The sequence below is a fragment of the Colobus angolensis genome, unplaced genomic scaffold (assembly GCF_000951035.1).
Source record: "Colobus angolensis palliatus isolate OR3802 unplaced genomic scaffold, Cang.pa_1.0 Scaffold9, whole genome shotgun sequence".
Lineage (NCBI taxonomy): Eukaryota > Metazoa > Chordata > Mammalia > Primates > Cercopithecidae > Colobus > Colobus angolensis.
Window position 1 is genome coordinate 1,663,775 of NW_012122931.1, and position 18,248 is coordinate 1,682,022.

The 18,248-nt window shown below is 53.3% G+C and overlaps 2 protein-coding genes across 6 annotated transcripts in view; one reads left to right on the forward strand and one right to left on the reverse strand.

Annotated features, from left to right (window-relative positions):
• Positions 1-400: 400 nt before the first annotated feature.
• On the reverse strand, positions 401-14,572 carry LOC105503995 (chromosome unknown open reading frame, human C9orf9). Of its 5 annotated transcripts, none has more exons than XM_011931168.1 (5): positions 13,282-13,404; positions 6,316-6,496; positions 2,857-3,059; positions 1,991-2,138; positions 401-472 (listed from the first exon to the last, which is right to left on the reverse strand). In XM_011931168.1, exons 2-5 carry the CDS (start codon positions 6,457-6,459, stop codon positions 461-463), a joined length of 507 nt encoding a protein of 168 aa, XP_011786558.1. In that variant the 5' UTR covers positions 6,460-6,496; positions 13,282-13,404; the 3' UTR covers positions 401-460. The 5 variants fall into 5 exon arrangements, with proteins under 5 accessions (XP_011786558.1, XP_011786554.1, XP_011786555.1 ...); XM_011931166.1 differs by lacking the exons at positions 401-472; positions 13,282-13,404 and adding exons at positions 12,617-12,669; positions 13,853-13,966 and having other exon boundaries at positions 1,668-2,138; XM_011931164.1 differs by lacking the exon at positions 13,282-13,404 and adding an exon at positions 13,853-14,221 and having other exon boundaries at positions 402-2,138.
• The window catches only part of AK8 (adenylate kinase 8), a 176,573-nt gene continuing 171,808 nt past the window's right edge, over positions 13,484-18,248 (forward strand). Inside the window, exons 1-2 of the mRNA XM_011931163.1 lie at positions 13,484-14,117; positions 17,072-17,156. Of these exons, the coding sequence (XP_011786553.1) occupies positions 14,034-14,117; positions 17,072-17,156 (169 nt within the window). The 5' untranslated portion in view covers positions 13,484-14,033. The remainder of the gene's footprint in view (positions 14,118-17,071; positions 17,157-18,248) is intronic.

Consider the following 18,248-nt stretch of genomic DNA (forward strand, 5'->3'; position numbering starts at 1 on the left):
GCTTTGGCCTCCCAAAGTGCTGGGATTACAGGCGTGAGCCACGGTGCCTACCCTGCTCTGCCCATGTTAATGGTTGAAGCAACTCCTTTGAGACTAAGACTGGGAGGTGGCAGTTTTTAATTTCTCAGGAAAATTCAGGTTTTCTTATCTGATTAGATCTCTAACTAGACCTCCCACCCTTGGAGGAAGATCTGAATGCTGGCCCTCTGGAGCTTGGACATGAGCCTCTTAGAAGCTGACTGGAGACAGGCACGCCCCCTTGCCCCTTGCCTAGGGCGGCCTCTCTCTGCTGTCCGCTGAGGCTCTGCATGTGTGGCTACTGCCCAGTGTCCTTTGATGTCTTAGGGGAGATGGAGGTTTTCTTTCAGGGATAAATCCTAGGAAACCAAGCCAGGCAGAGAGGTGGTAGAATACTTTTTATTCTCGACTGTCTCCCCCTGAGGAAGCAACAATACAGAAGCTAAGTCGTCCCCTGTGAAGGGAAAAACCAATAGTCAGACATTACTTTGGGCAAGCTCAGAAGCCAGGGACACATTTTACAATGTTTGGGGTTCAACTATGCTGTGAAAACCAGGTCACTGCCCTTGCTCAGGAGCCATAAAATCAGAATTCTGGCTTCTGTCATGGCCTCCCTCTCCCAAGTAAAGGAAAAGGGAAGGTGGGTTTATTCCCCTTTGGCTGTGGTCCAGAGAACTAATCACACTGAGTTCTGGCCGGACGCAGTGGCTCACACCTGTAATCCCAGCACTTCGAGAGGCCGAGGTGGGTGCATCAGTTGAGGTCAGGAGTTCAAGACCAGCCTGGCCAACCTGGTGAAGCCCCATCTCTACTAAAAAAAAAAAAATACAAAAATTAGCCAGGTGGGGTGGTGGGTGCCTGTAATTCCAGCTACTCAGGAGGCTGAGGCAGGAGAATCGCTTGAACCTGGAGGTGGAGGTTGCAGTGAGCCAAGATCATGCCACTGCATGCCAGACTGGGAGGCAGAGTGAGACTCCATTTCAAAAAATAACAATAAAATATAAACACACTGCGTTCCACACGCTCACCCCCACTCCATCCTGGAGGGGAGCATCCCTGGCTCGCAAACAGCATGTGCCTTGCCTACAGTTGGGGCTGGTGGTGGGGCAAGGAGCGGATGGTCTCCAGCTTGGTGTCTCACTGCAAAGCTGCAGCCCGCAGCAGGGACAGGCCTGGCATTGGAGCCGGATGTGGCTCAAAGAGGACCTAGGTGACAGTTCAGTGCCCTCCTTGGACCCTCTACCACGCCATCTGTTTGGGCAACTCCTGTAAGTGGGTTTCCTCTTCATCAGCACAGAGCCTGATGCTTAGAAGCGGAAACATTAGAAGTTAAACCAAGAGGGCCGGGCGCAGTGGCTCACGCCTACAATCCCAGCACTTTGGGAGGCTGATCACGAGGGCGGATCACGAGGTCAGGAGATTGAGACCATCCTGGCTAACACGGTGAAACCCCGTCTCTACTAAAAATACAAAAAATTAGCCAGGCGTGGTGGTGGGCGCCTGTAGTCCCAGCTACTCGGGAGGCTGAGGCGGGAGAATGGCGTGGACCCGGGAGGCGGAGCTTACAGTGGGCGGAGGTCGCGCCACTGCACTCCAGCCTGGGCAACAGAGCGAAACTCTGTCTCAAAAAAAAAAAAAAAGTTAAAGCAAGAGAGAGAAAGTCTCAGTAATATATTGGCTGATTCCCTTTGGGGTTAGTAAGTGGCAGGGGCCATGGGTACCAATGAAAAAAAGACCAACCAGTAAAATCCAAATTAAATAGCAAAGCTCTCCACCGATGCAGCTCCCTGGCTCTGAGTTACAGTTTCCCACCAGGGGGCCTCCAGGGCGGTTTTGAACATCCCCTGGGTTTGAAGCTGCCTTTGGTGAGCTGTCTACACTTGTGTTTAGTGGCCCCGGGCTGGGTGCCTATGGCCTGGGCAGGACGAGCGGCTCCCCTGGTGCTCTCCTGGCGTGCCTGGGGCTCACTCACGTGCTGCAGCACCTTGCGTGGCAACTTCTCAGAGTGGGCGATCCATTCTTTCATTAAGTCTAGCACGAGGGGGATGAGGCTGACCACGCCTCCGTAGTGGTTCCGGGCCTCGTCACAGCTGAGGTGGTTCACCACGTCATGAGGGTATCTGCAGGATGGCAGGGGGCCGGGTGAGCCCATGCTCCCAGGACTTGCCATGCTGTGGCAAGCAGCTGCCAGACCTCAGGCACAGCAGAGTCACCTGGGGAGGCTTTAGAACTGGACACACAGCATGCTCAGGCTCTCTGTCCCCAGAGATTCTGGCAAACCAGGCCTAGGGTGCCACAGGCCCCAGGTAATTCTGGTGTGAAAGACAGGAGGTGCAAACCACTGCCCCATGGTCCGCAGAAACCTGGGTTGGGGGTGAGGAACTGGCTGGCTCATCCCTCTGGCTCATCTCACTCTGGTATCTACAGAGCTTCCCCAGGCTCTGGCCCACTGTCCTGCGGGCTCCCAGGCTGTCAGGATGAGGAGCCCTCAGTGGCAGTGCTGCTGCCCCTGGGAGGCAGCTCTAGTGTTCACTTCTTTGCATGTCAGTGAGGATCTCTGTGGGCTTCCGGGGGCAACTGCTCTGGGCTGTACACCCGCTTCTCCACCTGCCTGGTGCTAACACCCGTGAGACACTTGGTGTCCTGCCACGTCTACGATGCTCGTAAAGAAAAGGTTTTGCTGAATCCGAGTCATTCCAGTAAATGAGTGGAGACTGGGATTTCCTGCCCAGGGTGGTCTAACGGGAGCCACATGATCCAGGCAACAGGAAAGAAGCAGGACAGAGGCCTCCCCACAGGCACACACGGGGCCTCAAAAGCAGCACCAGAGGGACTTACTTTGCTCTGAGGCTGCTTAAGTCATTGCTTTGGCTAACGAGGGTTTTGCATTTCTCGAGGAGGTTGTTGGTGACTGGGGTGCCAGAGTGCACGGCCTCAAAGTGCTGGCAGAGCTTACTCAGCTCTGAACAGATGTCCAGGAACATGAGCAGAATCCGCCGGTCTGTGGAGTTGTTGCAGTAATGTTCCGTGTAGCTCTGCACCTGCAAAGGCCACCGCCACGTGAGCTGAGGACATGCCAACCCGGGTCCTGGCTGGCGTATGGTACAGATGTCCAGGAGCACCCACCCTACTCCCTCCCACCCTCCATGATTCATGGGGGAGATGCAAGTAACGTGTAAGCATTTTAAGGTACAGACCACTCTAAATAGTGGTCTCTCTCTCTATGGATGGATGGATGGATGGATGGATACATAGAGAGATGATATGAAATTAATGGATTGGCTGGGCACAGTGGCTCACACATGTAATCTCAGCACTTTGAGAGGCTGAGGTGGGCAGGGATCACTTGAGGTCAGGAGTTTGAGACCAACCTGGTCAACATGGTAAAACCCCATCTCTACTAGGAAAAAAAAAAATTAGCCACGCATGGTGGCACATGCCTGTAGTCCCAGCTACTCAGGAGGCTAAGGCAGGAAAACCACTTGAACCCGGGAGGTGGAGGCTGCAATGAGCCGAGATCACGCCACTGCACTCCAGCCTGGGTAACAGAGCAAGATGCCATCTCAAAAAAAAAATTAATTAAATTAAATGGATGGATGGATGGGTAGATAGATAGATGGATATAAAATCAAGTGTTCCAGCACCATGCAAAAGGCTTTACAGGCCTGCTCTCACTTGTCTTCATCTAAACCCTACACACTGAGTAGGTACCTTTTTAAATTCTCATCTTACAGATGAGTACCATGACATGAGCACTGGAGGTCTGGAGAGGTGAAATAACCTGCCCAGGGCACCAGTGGCTTAGTTGGATGTTGTCCCCAGCTCAGTGGCTCTGTGCCCTACCCCTCACCTGTCCCCATGCCACCTGAACCAACCACCACCTAAAGCAAAAGGGGGCTGCCCCCTGACTTAATGCCACAGTGCCTGTCATCCCACTTAGAGAGTTCATTGTGAGAAATGCCAGCGTGGGCCACCCATACTGAGGAGGAAACAGCAGGGACTGGAATCCTTTGGGCTTCAGCTGTACTATGTTCACAAGCTGGAGGAAGGAGGGGCAGGCGAGTAAGTGGAGCTTATTGGGTTACCAAGTGACTGCATCCGAGGTTGGGCCAGAGCAGGAGGTCTGATCTTGTCCTAGGGAGGAATTGGCTGTGGTCCAGGCCAGGTTAACAGACCCATTTCACGGTCAGATGGTTCTACTCTCCACAATCTGATGACAGATGCAGGTATCACCTCCTCCAGCACCCACAAAGGTCTACATCTAAATCAGGGTTTTCTTGCTGTAACCGTTTGCCTTTTTGTTGCTAAGGGATGTTTCCCCAAACAATCTGAAGTGCTTCCTTCTCAAGGATTGCCAGGCACACAGCAGCTTTGTAAGGGGGAGAGGGTTTTGACACACATACCCGCAAGGGCACCTGTGGGGGTCGAGGAGGAGGAACCTGCCCCAAGGTGTAACTACAACAGAGCATTGGTGGGGGGACTCGGGGGCGGGGCACGGTGTGCAGGGAACCTTTGGACACTTTTGGTTTAGGGAGGGCAGGGGAGGGGTAAGAGGCAACTCAGAACACAAGGCCACTATTTACCAAGAGCCTTCAGTTGACCTAAGGCAAGAAGGCCACTCCCTTATGCATTGATATAGATTCTGGGAAGGGACACTTGTTAACTTTTGAAGCTTCTGGAGGATGGACGAAAAAGGATGTAGGCAGCTTCTTTCCTTTCTTCCCCTGAAGTCCAGGTTTACAGAAGAGGAAGTTTATTTTCCAGTAGCTCAGGGGCTGCATGCATGGGCAAATATGGCTAAATTGGCTACATGTCACAAGTTGGTGAATCTGGGTGAGGGTTATATGGGTCCTGCTTTTCTGTACATTTAACTTTTTTTTGAGAGAGAGAGAGAGAGAGGGTCTTGCTGTGTTGCCCAGGCTGGAGTGCAGTGGTGCGATCTCAGCTCACTGCAGCCTCTGCCTCCAGGGTTCATGTGATTCTCATGCCTCAGCCTCCCGAGTCACTGGGACTATAGGTGCATGCCACCACACCTGGCTAATTTTTGGAATTTTAGTAAAGATGGGGTTTCACCATGTTGGCTAGGATGGTCTCAAACTCCTGGCCTCAGGTGATCTACCCACCTCGGCCTCCCAAAGTGCTGGGATTACCAGCATGAGCCGCTGCATCTGGCCTCTACATTTAACATTTTTTTGAGTTAAAAAATCAAGGAAACACTTTACCAAAATTAGAAAAAAAGTGGTTTTTTTTTTTCATTTTTTTTTTGTTTTTTTGTTTTGTTTTGTTTTTTGAGACGGAGTCTTGCTCTGTGGCCCAGGTTGGAGTGCAATGGTGCAATCTCAGCTCACTGCAACCTCCGCCTCCCAGATTCAAGCAATTCTCCTGCCTCAGCCCCTGATGAGTAGCTGGGATTAAAGGTGCCCGCCACCACGCCCGGCTAATTTTTGTATTTTTAGTAGAGACAGGGTTTCACCACGTTGGTCAGGCTGGTCTCAAACTCCTGACCTCGTGATCCACCTGCCTCGGCCTCTCAAAGTGCTGGGATTACAGGCATAAGCCACTGTGCCTGGCCAGAAAAAAAGTTTTTAAAGGATGCTGCTGTGCCTCCCAAGCCTGTTTCTCCTCTGCAGTTCTGAGCCCTGCACCTGTTCCCACCCATCTTGGGGCAGTTACCCTTCCACAAGCTGACTCCCTCCAAGCTGCGAAGGGCTGGCCTGTGTGTGTTCCTAACTGCACTGCAGCTCCAGCCCCTAACTTCCTGGAAGGCTCATTTGGTCTTGAGGCCTCCAAGTCCTACAGAGCAAACCTGGACAGCAGCTAACCCTGGAAGAGATGCAGGTTAAATAAAAACATCTGCGAAAGCACCTGGCAGTGTGCTTGGCGTCCCACAGTTCCTCAACTCCCAGTGGAATCTGACGGGAGGGACAGGCTCCCTCTGGTCACCAATACATCCCCAGTTTTCTATGGGTGACCACCGAACCTGCGTCACAGATGAGGACACTGAGGCACAGAAAGGTGAAGTCACTGGCTCGAGGTCACCACAATGGCACATGGTAGAGCTAGGACTTAAGCCCCAGCTGGCTGAGTTTTAAGCCCGCCTCTTTAACTGCTGTGTTATTCACTTACATATTTGGTGGAGAAACAAATGAAGGACTCATTCCACCATTTAGGTTCTGAGTCTGGGTCCTGATTCTGGCACAAATGTGCTTCCCCTGTCTGGGCCCCAGTGGTTTCATCTTTCATGAGGCGGGGCTGGGCTTGTTGCCCCTCAGCTGGGGTGGGGGTCGGGAGCCCCACCTGTCCGATGCTGGAGATGGGCCGGATCTTGTCGTGGGCGTTCTCCCTGCAGTGCTCCAGAGCGGCGGTGAAGGTGAGCTGCTGCTGCTGGAAGAGCTTGTACTTCTGCTCGATGCTGCGAAGGGATTCTTTCACCTCATTCATTGTCTTCCTCTGTGGTCATTTACAGGAGAGGAGGAATCTATGGGGAGAAAGAGGATAGTGATGAGGTCCTGGGACCCAATGCTTGGATCCAGCTCTGGAGGGAAGGACTGTCAGGTGAGAGGGATACCCACGGTCCCCTCTCACTGGTGCACCTGTGAGCACCTCCCCACAGAAGAAAGCGCGGCCCTGGGAGGCTGCACGCTTGTCCAGACCCCCCAGGCTGTCCATGACACAGCTGAGCCTGACCTCGAAATTTACCCTCCATGAACACATTCTTTGCCATGAAATGTGACTTCTTCCCTCAGCTGTGGACAGAGTTTCTCTGGTTCTGTTTCTCCAGATGTGGGTATCTACATACACGCACACACACACAAGCACACGCATATACACACACAAGCACACGCATATACACACACAGCCTCCAATCCCTCACTGTGGTGTCAGCAAAACCTGGGATCAAGGGATATACCACAGGATATAAAACCAGGAGATTATCAGTTTGGATCAAATTATTTTAAAGCATCTGCTGCTCTGCAATAGGTAGGCAAGTCTGGGAATTCCCTCCCATGAATTAAGCGGGGAGAAGAATCAATACTAGACTGTCTAGTTTGAGAAGATGTGAGTCTGCCTGCTCTGGGCTGGGGGCAGGAGCCTTGGTCTCAGGTTTGCGCATTCTCAGGGCAGGGCTGGTGGCTAGTGGACTGCTCTCTGACCCTGTTAATTGCTGGAATGCCGTGATCAGTAACATGGAGGCTGTGGGGAGGGCTCTCTCTTGGCACCTCACAGACTGTCCCTGCTGTGATTTGGGTGGTCCACAGAGCATCTACAGTCCTCCTGTGGGCAGAAGAGTCTATGGGTGTGTGCTCCACGACATCACAATTTTGCTGAGTGCATGCAAAATGCTCCAGACCACAGATTTCTATCACATTAGAGCGGGAAGGGACTCAGAAAACCAACTCCCTTGAGCTGCTAAAGGGAAAGTGAGGCTCAGAGGGAAAGGTTTTGCCCGGGGTGTCACAGCAAATTTGTGCCCAAGACACCCTGGATCTTAGGCTTCCTTACGTCTAACCAGCATCGTCAGTGCTGCCACGCTCGGCTGCCCCTCCATTGCCTCCAGAACAAAGTCCGGGCTCGAACATGTCACCACATGAGCAGGGGTCAGAGAAGGCTGTGCTGAGGTCAGGTCTAGTCCAAGGGAGATGTTGGAGATGGAAGGGGCCAGAACATTTAGCATGGACTGGGGCAGGGAAGGCACATTCCAAGCTTCCAAGCAGGTCCCAGGTGGATAGGAATGAGAACAAGACGAGGCTGGGAAATATTTCTTTCTGCTGTGTCCAGAGCAGGGCTGGAGCTGGGGGTCCAGCTTGAACCCAGGAGGTCAAGGCTGCAGTGAGCCATGATTGCAGTACTGCACTCCAGCCTGGGAGACATAGTGAGACCCTGTCTCAAAAAAACAAAACAAAACAAAAACAACAACAACAACAACAACAAACAACGAAAAAAGCAGAGGCGGGGTAGGGGGAGTACTCCCAGTTGATGCCAGAGGAGACGACATCAGAGGAATGAAAGGAAACACAGGAACAGAGCAGGAGATGGCCCCTCTGCGAGATGATGGGTGTGGTAAATCAGGGAACTTGGAGGAGGCTGGGGAAGAGGCCCTTTAGCAAGATGGAGCCCAGCCACGGAGCCTCTATCCCTGGAGCCAAAAGCCAGCAAGGCTGCCTTAGGGGAGCCACCTCAAGAGCCACTGGGTGGGTCTCCTGGAAAGACAAGAGTATGCTTCTGCAGCAGAGCCACAGGGCTGTGACTATCAACAGACACAGGGGCAGTTGCAGCTCCCTTGGGGGGGGCTGGGGCCAGGGCCAGGGCGGGCAGGGCAGGGGCCTCTTTCCAGCTCAACCTCCTATGGAAAGGAGAGCGGAGGGTGGGGTTTATGACACCTGCCATATCCTCGGCTGGTCCCCACCACATGGAGCAGACACGCTGACTCACGCACGGTGGTTTCCTGTTGCGCCTCCCATGGTGTCCGGCTCACCCAGGCCCAACTAAGGCGAGATGAGGAAGGCACTTGCCTCCGTGCAAAACTTAAGGAGGTGCCAAAAAACTCAGCAATCAGGATAAAAATAGGCCAGGCACAGTGGCTCACACCTGTAATCCCAGCACTTTGGGAGGCTGAGGCAGGAGGATCGCTTGAACCCAGAAGGTCAAGGCTGCAGTGAGCCATGATCGCAGGACTGCACTCCAACCTGGGTGACACAGTGAGACCCTGTCTCCAAAAGAAAAAAAAAAAAAAGCATCTTGAGTAGCTGGGATTACAGGTGTGTGCCACTACACCTGGCTATTTTTTGTATTTTTAGTATTTTTTGTATTTTAATATTTTTAGTATTTTTGTATTTTTTGTATTTTATCGAGACCATCCTGGCTAACACAGTGAAACCCCGTCTCTACTAAAAAAATACAAAAAACTAGCTGGGCGAGGTGGCGGGCACCTGTAGTCCCAGTTACTTGGGAGGCTGAGGCAGGAGAATGGCGTAAACCCGGGAGGCAGAGCTTGCAGATGGAATTTCACCATGTCAGCTAGGCTGGTCTTGAACTCCTGGCCTCAAGTGAACCACCTTTCTCAGCCTCCGAAAGTGCTGGGATGACAGGCATGAGCCACTGTACCCAGCCCCAAAAACGTTTTTTAAAGAAGGGGTCTTGCTCTTTCACGCAGGCTGGAGTGTGGTGGTGTGATCATGACTCACTGCAACCTTGACCTCCTGGGCTCCAGTGGTCCTTCCGCCTCAGCCTCTTGAGTAGCTGGGACCTCAGGTACGTGCCACCATGCCTGACTACTTGTTTTCTTTTTTTTTGTAGAGATGGGGTCTCCCTATGTTGCTCAGGCTGGTCTCAAACTCCTGGGCTCCAGCGATCCTCCCACCTCAGCCTCCCAATGTGCTGGGATTAGGAGCATGAGTTGGCAGCGTCAGAATTTGTAAAGAAAAGATTGCTGCACCTTGCCATATTGAAACCTGAGGCAAAAGGAGAAATCAGTAATACTGAGCCTACCTTTACTTAAATTTTTGACATGTTACTCTAAATGGATTTTAGGCATTATTTTTGATTTTTTAAAAATATTGCATTAAAGGCCGGGCGCGGTGGCTCAAGCCTGTAATCCCAGCACTTTGGGAGGCCGAGAGACCATCCTGGCTAACACGGTGAAACCCCGTCTCTACTAAAAAAATACAAAAAACTAGCTGGGCGAGGTGGCGGGCACCTGTAGTCCCAGTTACTTGGGAGGCTGAGGCAGGAGAATGGCGTAAACCCGGGAGGCAGAGCTTGCAGTGAGCCAAGATCATGCCATTGCACTACAGCCTGGGCGACAGAGCGAGACTCTGTCTCAACAACAAAAAAAATTGCATTAAAACGTGAAAAATGTCCACCTCAATGATTGAACTGTTGGCATTCCCTTAAGTTTTGTGCTGAGAGTGCATCACTTGCCTTACCCTAATCTTGGCCCAGGGCTTACAAATCACTCAAAAGGTGAAGCTCCAGGAGAGTTAGAGAGAGCACATAGGTGGAGCTCCAGGGAGAAGAGGCGTGTGCCCTTTTGGCCTGGCTTTTCCCCCATCATGGTGACAGCTGTGGTTGGTAGAGGCTGAGAGGAACTGACTCTGTTCTTGATCCTAGCAACTTGTGACATGCACACCAGGAGTGTCATGAGAGGAGCTGGAGCCCTGGAATCAGAGGCCTGGATTCAAATCCTGGTTCCACCCCTTCTTGCTGACCTTGAGCAAGCTGCCCATCTTCCCTAAGCCTCAGTGTGCAGCAGCCTCCCAGCCTGGGGTGAGCTGACACGAGACCAGAGGAGCACGGCGTGGACCATGGTGCCCGGAATGTGGTGGTGCTATCATCAGAATCATCAACGCGACTGTGGCTGAAGCGTGTGTGTGTGCAATGGCAGGGGACACCATCATAGGCATGGTGTGTACCTCAAAAGCAGCAGGAACTGCTAAGGGCTTGACCTCCCGGAGGAAGGGATGTTTGAACCCGGACTTGAGAAGAAGGAGGCTGTGGAGAGGTGAGACAGGTGTGCAGTGGGGGTGTGACCCTGGGCCAGAGGTTGGTGTGTGGAGACGTGGGACTGTGCAGAAGAGGACAGTGGACAGGGTCAGGCTGAGGGACCCCAGTGTCAGGTGAAGCATTTGAAAGAACGGCAGGGCCGGGCGCAGTGGCTCAAGCCTGTAATCCCAGCACTTTGGGAGGCCGAGACGGGCGGATCACGAGGTCAGGAGATCAACACCATTATGGCTAACACGGTGAAACCCCGTCTCTACTAAAAAATACAAAAAACTAGCCAGGCGAGGTGGCGGGCGCCTGTAGTCCCAGCTACTCGGGAGGCTGAGGCAGGAGAATGGCATAAACCCGGGAGGCGGAACTTGCAGTGAGCTGAGATCTGGCCACTGCACTCCAGCCTGGGCGACACAGCGAGACTCTGTCTCAAAAAAAAAAAAGAACAGCAGAAGGCTTCTAAGCCAAGAGGGTGAAAAGCACTTCATGCATTCATTCACTTGTGCGTTCCTACTGTGTGCCAGGCACTATTCAGGTGCTGGGGTGTCCAACAAGACTCCCTGCCCTGGAGGAGCTGGTCTTTCACAGGGGAAGGCAGACCATGCGGAAGAGTGAAAGGAACAGCATTTTAGGAAATAAAGCAGGGAAGCAGGTGGGAACCTGGAGAACGAAGGGCCACTGTCTGCTGGAGGGGTATTTGCAGGAGGAGGGTGGGTACGGTGCCCGGACAGCTGGGGCTGTGCTCCAGCCCTCAAGGAGATCCTGGCCTGAAGAAGGGTGGCTCACTCCAGTCCTCTTAAGAACAGCGCGGGTCACGGGATGGGGCTCTAGGACATGTTAGCTCAAGTCCTCACCACGGCCTTAGAGCCAGGTACCATGGTTATCCTCACAGGATAGATTAGGGAGCTGAGGCCAGATAAGGAATGGGCAAGTCAGGACTTCTTGCTCAGCTCTGCCTGGCTTTATCAAGTCTGGGCTCTTAACTTGGATCCCTCCCTTCTTTCTCCCTTCCTCCTTCCTCCTCCCCTTCTCCTTGGTAGTACTTAAGAGACAAACACACCAGACATCAGACTGACTGTGGAGGTGAGGATAGCGAATGCGAAGGGCCTGAAGAGCTGCCTGACCTCTCTAGGGTTCAGCCACTGACTGGAGCCCTAGCCCTAGGCCTCACTTCCATGACCACTAGACTTTCCCTTTTCCTTGACCCAAAGCAAGGAGGACTAAACACTCAGGGGGCTGCCCTTTGTGTGCCCAGCTCCCTGTCACCCTCTTGGGGCTTCCTGGGGTTGTCAAGTTCTCCAGGGATACAGCACTACCTTGGCTGGTGGCCCCAAGAGCCGCTGAGAGCAAAACTGACTCCGTTCTTGATCCTAGCAACTTGTGACATGCACGCCAGGAATGTCATGAGAGGAGCTGTAATAAGCTATCCGAAGTGATCGTCCCTTGAACGAGAGCCACTGTAGCCAAATTAGTGTGGATGAAAGGCACAGGGTATGGGCACTTCTCGATCTGGGGGAGGAGGGAGGAAAAAAATGATTACCCATAGGTTTTAGGCTTTAATTGATTTGTATTTTTCCAGGCTGCTAAAGAAGATTAAATCATGGTAGGAAAAGCGCCTAGGGCTTAAAATAAATGAGGAGAAAGGCGAGTCATTTCAGAAATGTCCAGGAAGCAAACCAAACCTCTCCAGTGCAAATGGCAGGCATGGCTGTTGTGTTCTTTGTTCAGGGGGAGGCAGCTTCCTTTTCTTCCCCAGCTATCTTTACAGTCGGGTTTGACAAGCCTACCAAGGTGTGCGCACTTTAAGGAGGCGGTTTGGAGGTGAAGAGGCAACAGTGCTGGCTTTTACATTGGGAGGGCATGTCTCTGGGCTGCTGGCTGGTAGAAAAGGGCTTTAGCTGGAGCCTGGATGTGGAGTTCATGCCCTGGCTCTGCCCGATTTAATCAGTGGCCCTAGCCAAGATTTCTCCCTTTTCTGTGCCTCAATTGATCCGTCTGTCACATGAGAGAGTTTGGATTAGCCTCTTCTTCAAGAGGCCTTCTGGTTCTAAGGCGGTATGATCAACAACTGATGAGGAAAGAAGCCCAGAAAGGGGAAGTGATTCGCCCAAAGTTACCCAGCCAACCACTCCTCATTGTTCTAATCCTCCAATTTCTCATCTGTAAAATGGGAATGAAGGTGCCTATTTCACAGGGTTGTGGGAACGATTAAATGAGATACTACGACTAATAGTAGCCCCATATATTGTGTGCTTACTGCATGCCAGGTACTCTCCAATACACTGGCTCCTGAAATCCTTCAGCAGTTCCTGCTTCATAGGCGAGGAAAGTGAGGCACGGAGCCAGTAAAGAGTTTGCCAAGCTCGCACAGCAAGAAGTGGAGCCAAGACTTGAATCTGGGGCTGTCTGCACTGACTGTGCCATTTTCCCTCTCCATAAGGTATAGAGACAACAGAGTTTTGCCGATAGCACAAAGTTAAGAGTTCAACAAACTCTTACAGTTCCTACTATTAATGGCAACAGACAAGAGCTCCCTATTCAGTGTTGCGACTAATAAAACATCAAGCTGCCCCGTCCCACTGGGAATTCACACGACTTGAAAAGCTCCGTCTCCAGCGCGAACCTTCCCCTCCCCACCCACCCAGACAGCTATGCAGGCCCCTCCATCCTCCGGACCCCTCCATCTCTCCATCCTCCACCCCAGCTTCCAGTTTCTGACCCAGAGGCCGGGATGGGGTCCGATTGGGCCCACCCACAGTCATCGCTGTTTACCCTTGCTTGTCCTAGAGCGCTCTTCACTCCACGGAGCACCCAGAAGCTGAAGTCACTCCGTGAGTGTCGGTGCCCCGGAGGGTAGGGGAGGCCCGTCCCAGGACTTGGGAGGCGAGGGTGGGTGGGGAGGTCGGGCGAGAAGGGGCGGGGCCGCGGGCCTGATTGTTACTGCCGGTGCCATAGCAATCGGGTCACGTGGCGGCTGGGCCAGAGCCGGGGAGCCGGAGGTGGGGTCTACCCGGGCTCGACGCTAGGAGTTAGGCTGAGGATTTCCACCCGATCCTCGAACCTCCGGCCCATCCCATAAACGCCCCGCCCTCTTCAAACACCCTCCCTCGCATTTATTCCCGCATCTCTATTTTAAAGATGGGGAAACTGAGGCACAGGGAGCGGGGCCGGGGAGCACTGACAGAACCAGAAGCAAGGTCCGCCTCGGAGGGCCGACCTGCCCCTTCTGGGTTTCGTCGAAGGTCTCAGATACGAGGAGGCCCAGCTGGAAGCCACCTGAGGGTGTCCCCCGCTAAGATGCGCAAATGGGGAAAGCGAGGCCGGGGTTGGGGAAAGAACTTGCCCGAGCCGCAAAGCGCGTCAGCCGAGGAGGTCGGGGCCGGGGCGACCCGCGCTACCGAGGCTCCGGGATCTGGGCCCGGCGCGGAGCCTGCAGGGCGGGGCTGCGGCGCGTGCTGATGACGCAGACGGCGCGGCGGCCCTAGCGACACGGTTACTAGGGAGCGGCGCGCCGCGACGGCTACATGGACTCGACCACCGCCCCGCACCGTATCCCCCCCGAGATGCCCCGGTACGGGGAGGAGAACCACATCTTCGAGTTGATGCAGGTGACCGGACACCCCTGCCTGTCGCGACGCTGGCGGCGGCTCCGGAGCCTCCACTGCGACGTCGGGTGCGCGGCCGGGACCCGTAGCTGGGGCCGAGTAGTGCGCCCCCGAAGCGGCCCAACTCGGGGTGTCCGATTCGTGTGTCGCCGTGACCCCGAGGGGGCCCTCGAGCTGGGGACGCCCCTGGCCCTGCCAGGGTTTGCCTCAGGCGGACCCAGGGGGAGGAAGGGGGCCACTTGAGCCGAGATTTGGTCCTGGCTGTGCCGCCAGCGGGCCTTATGGTCTGGAACCAGTCCTTTCCTTGTCTCGGTTTCCCCACCTGTGAAATGCCTGGTTGGAAGAGGTGGTCTCCCAGGGGCTCTCCTGGCGCTGACAGTTCCCATCTGTCGAATTTGTGGGGAGCCTCTCGGCCCAGGTTTCTGAGGTGGGCATTGTCCGAGTTCAAGCTGGCATCTCCATCCTCGGAGAGGGCTGCCTCCGGGACAGCAGCGTCTCCCACTCTGGTCCCTGCCCCTCAGGGCCGGACGTCCCCTGCAGCTCCGAAGCTCTCATCCTGGCTCCAGGCCTGACTGGGCCCCTAGCTCACCGTGTGACTTTGGCCTCCGCCGGGGCCCCAGTTTTCCCTTCTGCACTTGGTGGAGGTCAAGGCTTTCAGGAGCTGGAGGGGATGAACTCTCAGCCACTCAAAGGTTCTGGGAGGCAAAGGGAAGCTGGAGCTCAGTTTCCAGAACATTTGTCTGCTCACCAGGGTACACCCCATCCCCAGGGGCATGGCATGGAGGGCATAGTGGTGTCTGTGGTCATTTGAGACTCTGCCCTACACACTAGATAGCTGAGCCCAGACAAAGAAACCCATGTCTGTACCTCCATCAAACACATTCCCCTTGGAAAGTGTTACCTGATAGAGGGAGAGCAAGAGATACCTAAAACTGCTTGAGTGGCCAATCACAAATAAAATAGCTAGCTGGGATAGAAGTCAGCAGGTTAGGGCAGGATGGGGGAGCATCTGGAGTCCTGCTGTCTGCTCTAGAGAACCTGGTGTGTTTTCCACAGTGATTGTTGGAGGAGTTGCCCAGGAAAGCTTTTCCTGATTTTGAAACAGGGTCTTGCACTGTTGCCTAGGCTGGAGTGCAGTGATACAGTCATGGCTTACTGCAGCCTTGAACTCCTAGGCTCAAGCAATTCTTCTGCTTCAGCCCCTCCAGAGTGGCTGAAACTACAGGTGCAGGCCACCATACCTGCTTAATCTTTTTTTTTAGTTTTAGTAGAGACGAGGTCTTGCTATGTTGCCCGGACTGGTCTTGAACTCCTGGGCTCAAACAGTCCTTCTGCCTCCGCCTCCCAACAAGAAAGCTTTCAGTCCAGTATTTCCAGTCCTTAGTCATCTGTGTATTCCCTCCATGGTTTTGACCATTTCCATTTTTTATACTTTTGATTTTAAAATAATTTTAGATTCACAGGAAGTTAAAAAATAGTATGGATTTCTGGTCTCCCCTCCCCCATTGCCCCAGTGATAACATCTAACATAACTGTAGCACATTGTCGAAACCAGGAAACTGGCGTTGGTACAAGAGGGTTACCTGAACTGTAGGCCTTATTTGGATTTCCTCCATTTTTACTTGCATGGATGTTTTTGTTGTGCATACAGTTCTGTGCAGTTATATCACATGGACAGATCTGCATAACCACTGCTGCACCTCCATTTAAACTAATCACTTGTTTTAATCAACTCACCTTTAAAAATATAAAATAGCCGCTTTTGCCTCATCCTAAGTGATATCCTTGAGATTATTGATTTGATGTACTTATTTTTCCAATACGTTAAATACACAGTGATTTAAACATGAAATGTAAAATATTTATGTGTGAGCCATCAAAAATCGTCTCATTCCATCACACCAGTGATATACAAACATGAGTTCTCTCCAGCTGTGCTACTGAACAGGCGGAGAAGCTGAGGCCCAGAGAAGGGAAGGGACTTGCTGGTGAGATACAGTGGGGCTGGAACCAAGACTTCTCATGGCTCGATGCTCTTTTTCCTGCCCCACACTCCCTTCACTCCAAGAGGACTACAGCCCTTCCTTCCTTGTCCCTGGGACTGAAGGATGCCCCTTATTGCAGCAGCACAGCTGGTATGAGCTCTTCCTCATTTCTGTGTCTAGGATTCTGCAACCCCAGAATCTGCTTTCCCTTGATACGCTTGCCTGATTGGATGAAATGGCCAGAATATCCTAGGACTATTTAGAAATCTGGCCGGTAATATTCTGTTCCATTCTGGAGAGACACATGTAGTGGCGATGGTCATGTTCCCCAGCAAACATCTGCGCCGGCCATCTGCTGTGACTGCCAGGCATTGGGGTGCCAAGGGCTCTAGGCAGACAAGGAGGCCCAAAGAACCCATGGCCTGCCGGGAGGATGGTGGCCTGGTGAGTAGGCACAGGGTGAGGCATGGAAAAGGGCAATGCCCACAGGCAGGTGCAGGAGTATCTGATGTGTTTGCCTAGTGCACATACGCAAGAAGGTATGTTCCCATTGAGATCTGAGACTCAGCAGAAGTTAGCCAAGATGAGGATGAGGAAGAAGCTTCCTAGCTAAGGGGACAGCATCCGCTAAGGCTCTGAGGGGAATGGTGATGCTTGAGAACTTGGAGAAGGCTCGTCTGGGAAGCCCAAAGAACCCCAGGGGAGAGAGCCCTGGACTGCCTGCTCTGAATCAGGGGCAGGGCTCCCCACTTCTGCCTCCCCCAGGTGCCTCTGCAGCAGCACCAGGTGGCCCCCCTCATGCCTCTGCTCGTGGGGACCCAAGCAGATGCCAGCTGGGGCAGAGGCTGGGTCCCAGGTTGAAGTCATGTTTGGTGGGGTGCAGTGGAGAGAGCAGGCCCCGTAGCTGGTATCTATGGTGACCAGGTGCCCCTGCAGGTATTAACCACCTGGGTGTCTGCCCTGCACCCGCAGAACATGCTGGAGCAACTCCTGATCCATCAGCCTGAGGACCCCATCCCCTTCATGATCCAGCACTTGCATAAAGACAACGACAATGGTGAGCACTGGCTGGGGCTCTTCCCCTCCCCGTCTTCCCCTCGCCTCCTCCTCCCCCTTCTTCCCTGACTCCTCTGTCTCCTCCTTCTCCTCATCCTCTCCAGGGATCCTGCCCCACCCCGAGAATAGCTGAGCACCATTCTGTCCTACCTGTGTCTGAAGGGAGCTCAGAAGGGAGGGGTTTCGACAACTTGAGGTGGTGGTTCATTGAAAAATGCCTTAATTTCCTTTGGAGCACAACTTATAAAAATTCTCTTGCCAAGTGACTAAAATGAAAACCCCAGAATGACCCATGGAATCAATTATTACTGCTTTCGCCTGCCCTAGCTGATGTCGCCTGTTGCGTTTCAGCTCTCTGATCACTCCACTTGTCAGGCGTAAGTTTGGTCTCTGGTCTACCTAGACAGGCAAGCTCTTGGGCTTTTCCGACGGTCTCATTATCAGAGCCTGTTAACGTGTTTCCGAGCTCCCCAAACCTTTGCAGTTGGCCGGTGTAGGTCAGCCGACCCAAGGCCAGAGCGCAGGAGCGGGGAGGAGGGAGGCGCTCACACAAGGAAGGCCCCTCACTCTACTCCATGGTCCCTTTGCCAAGTGGAGGGTCATCCTGTCCTGTGTGGGCTGTTGGGTAGGACTGATGTCTTGGAGCTTTTATGTTTCTTTCATTGGGGAATTAGCTGCTTTGAAGGAGCTACCAGCGCACCAGTGAAATTAGCACTTGTTACAGCTGAGGACAGAGGCCAGAGATGCCCTGTGTGGAGGTTCAGAAGGCCCAAGGTGAGAAATGACACTAGGTAGTTAAAAGAAAAAAAAAAGGGTGAGAGAGGAGGTTCCAAGCCTTTCCTCGTGCCCTGCATGCAGGTCCTGGCGCATCTAGGTCTGGCTGCGGAGCAGCAGAGGAAGGGAGTCCTGGCTCCCGATGCCATTGCATGGACCTAGGCGGGCAGGTTCAAAGAGAGACCCCACAAAGGGCCAACAAAGAGGCCCTTTTCTGAGCCTCTGGTTAGGTGCAAATGGCTGATTCACTGGACATTCCCTTGTTCAGTGGATGTTGACTGAGAGTCCTGTATGCCCAGGCGCGGGTGGTGCGGTGCTG

Bases quoted from the DNA above. Each gene is read 5' to 3' on its own strand.
- LOC105503995 (XM_011931164.1), bottom strand. From the start codon at position 6,459: ATGAATGAGGTGAAAGAATCCCTTCGCAGCATCGAGCAGAAGTACAAG. The intron at 3,060-6,315 runs GTGGGGCTCCCG...TGGCCTTTGCAG, and splicing joins CCATCTCCAGCATCGGACAG to GTGCAGAGCTACACGGAACA. The intron at 2,139-2,856 runs GTAAGTCCCTCT...GCCATCCTGCAG, and splicing joins TTAAGCAGCCTCAGAGCAAA to ATACCCTCATGACGTGGTGA.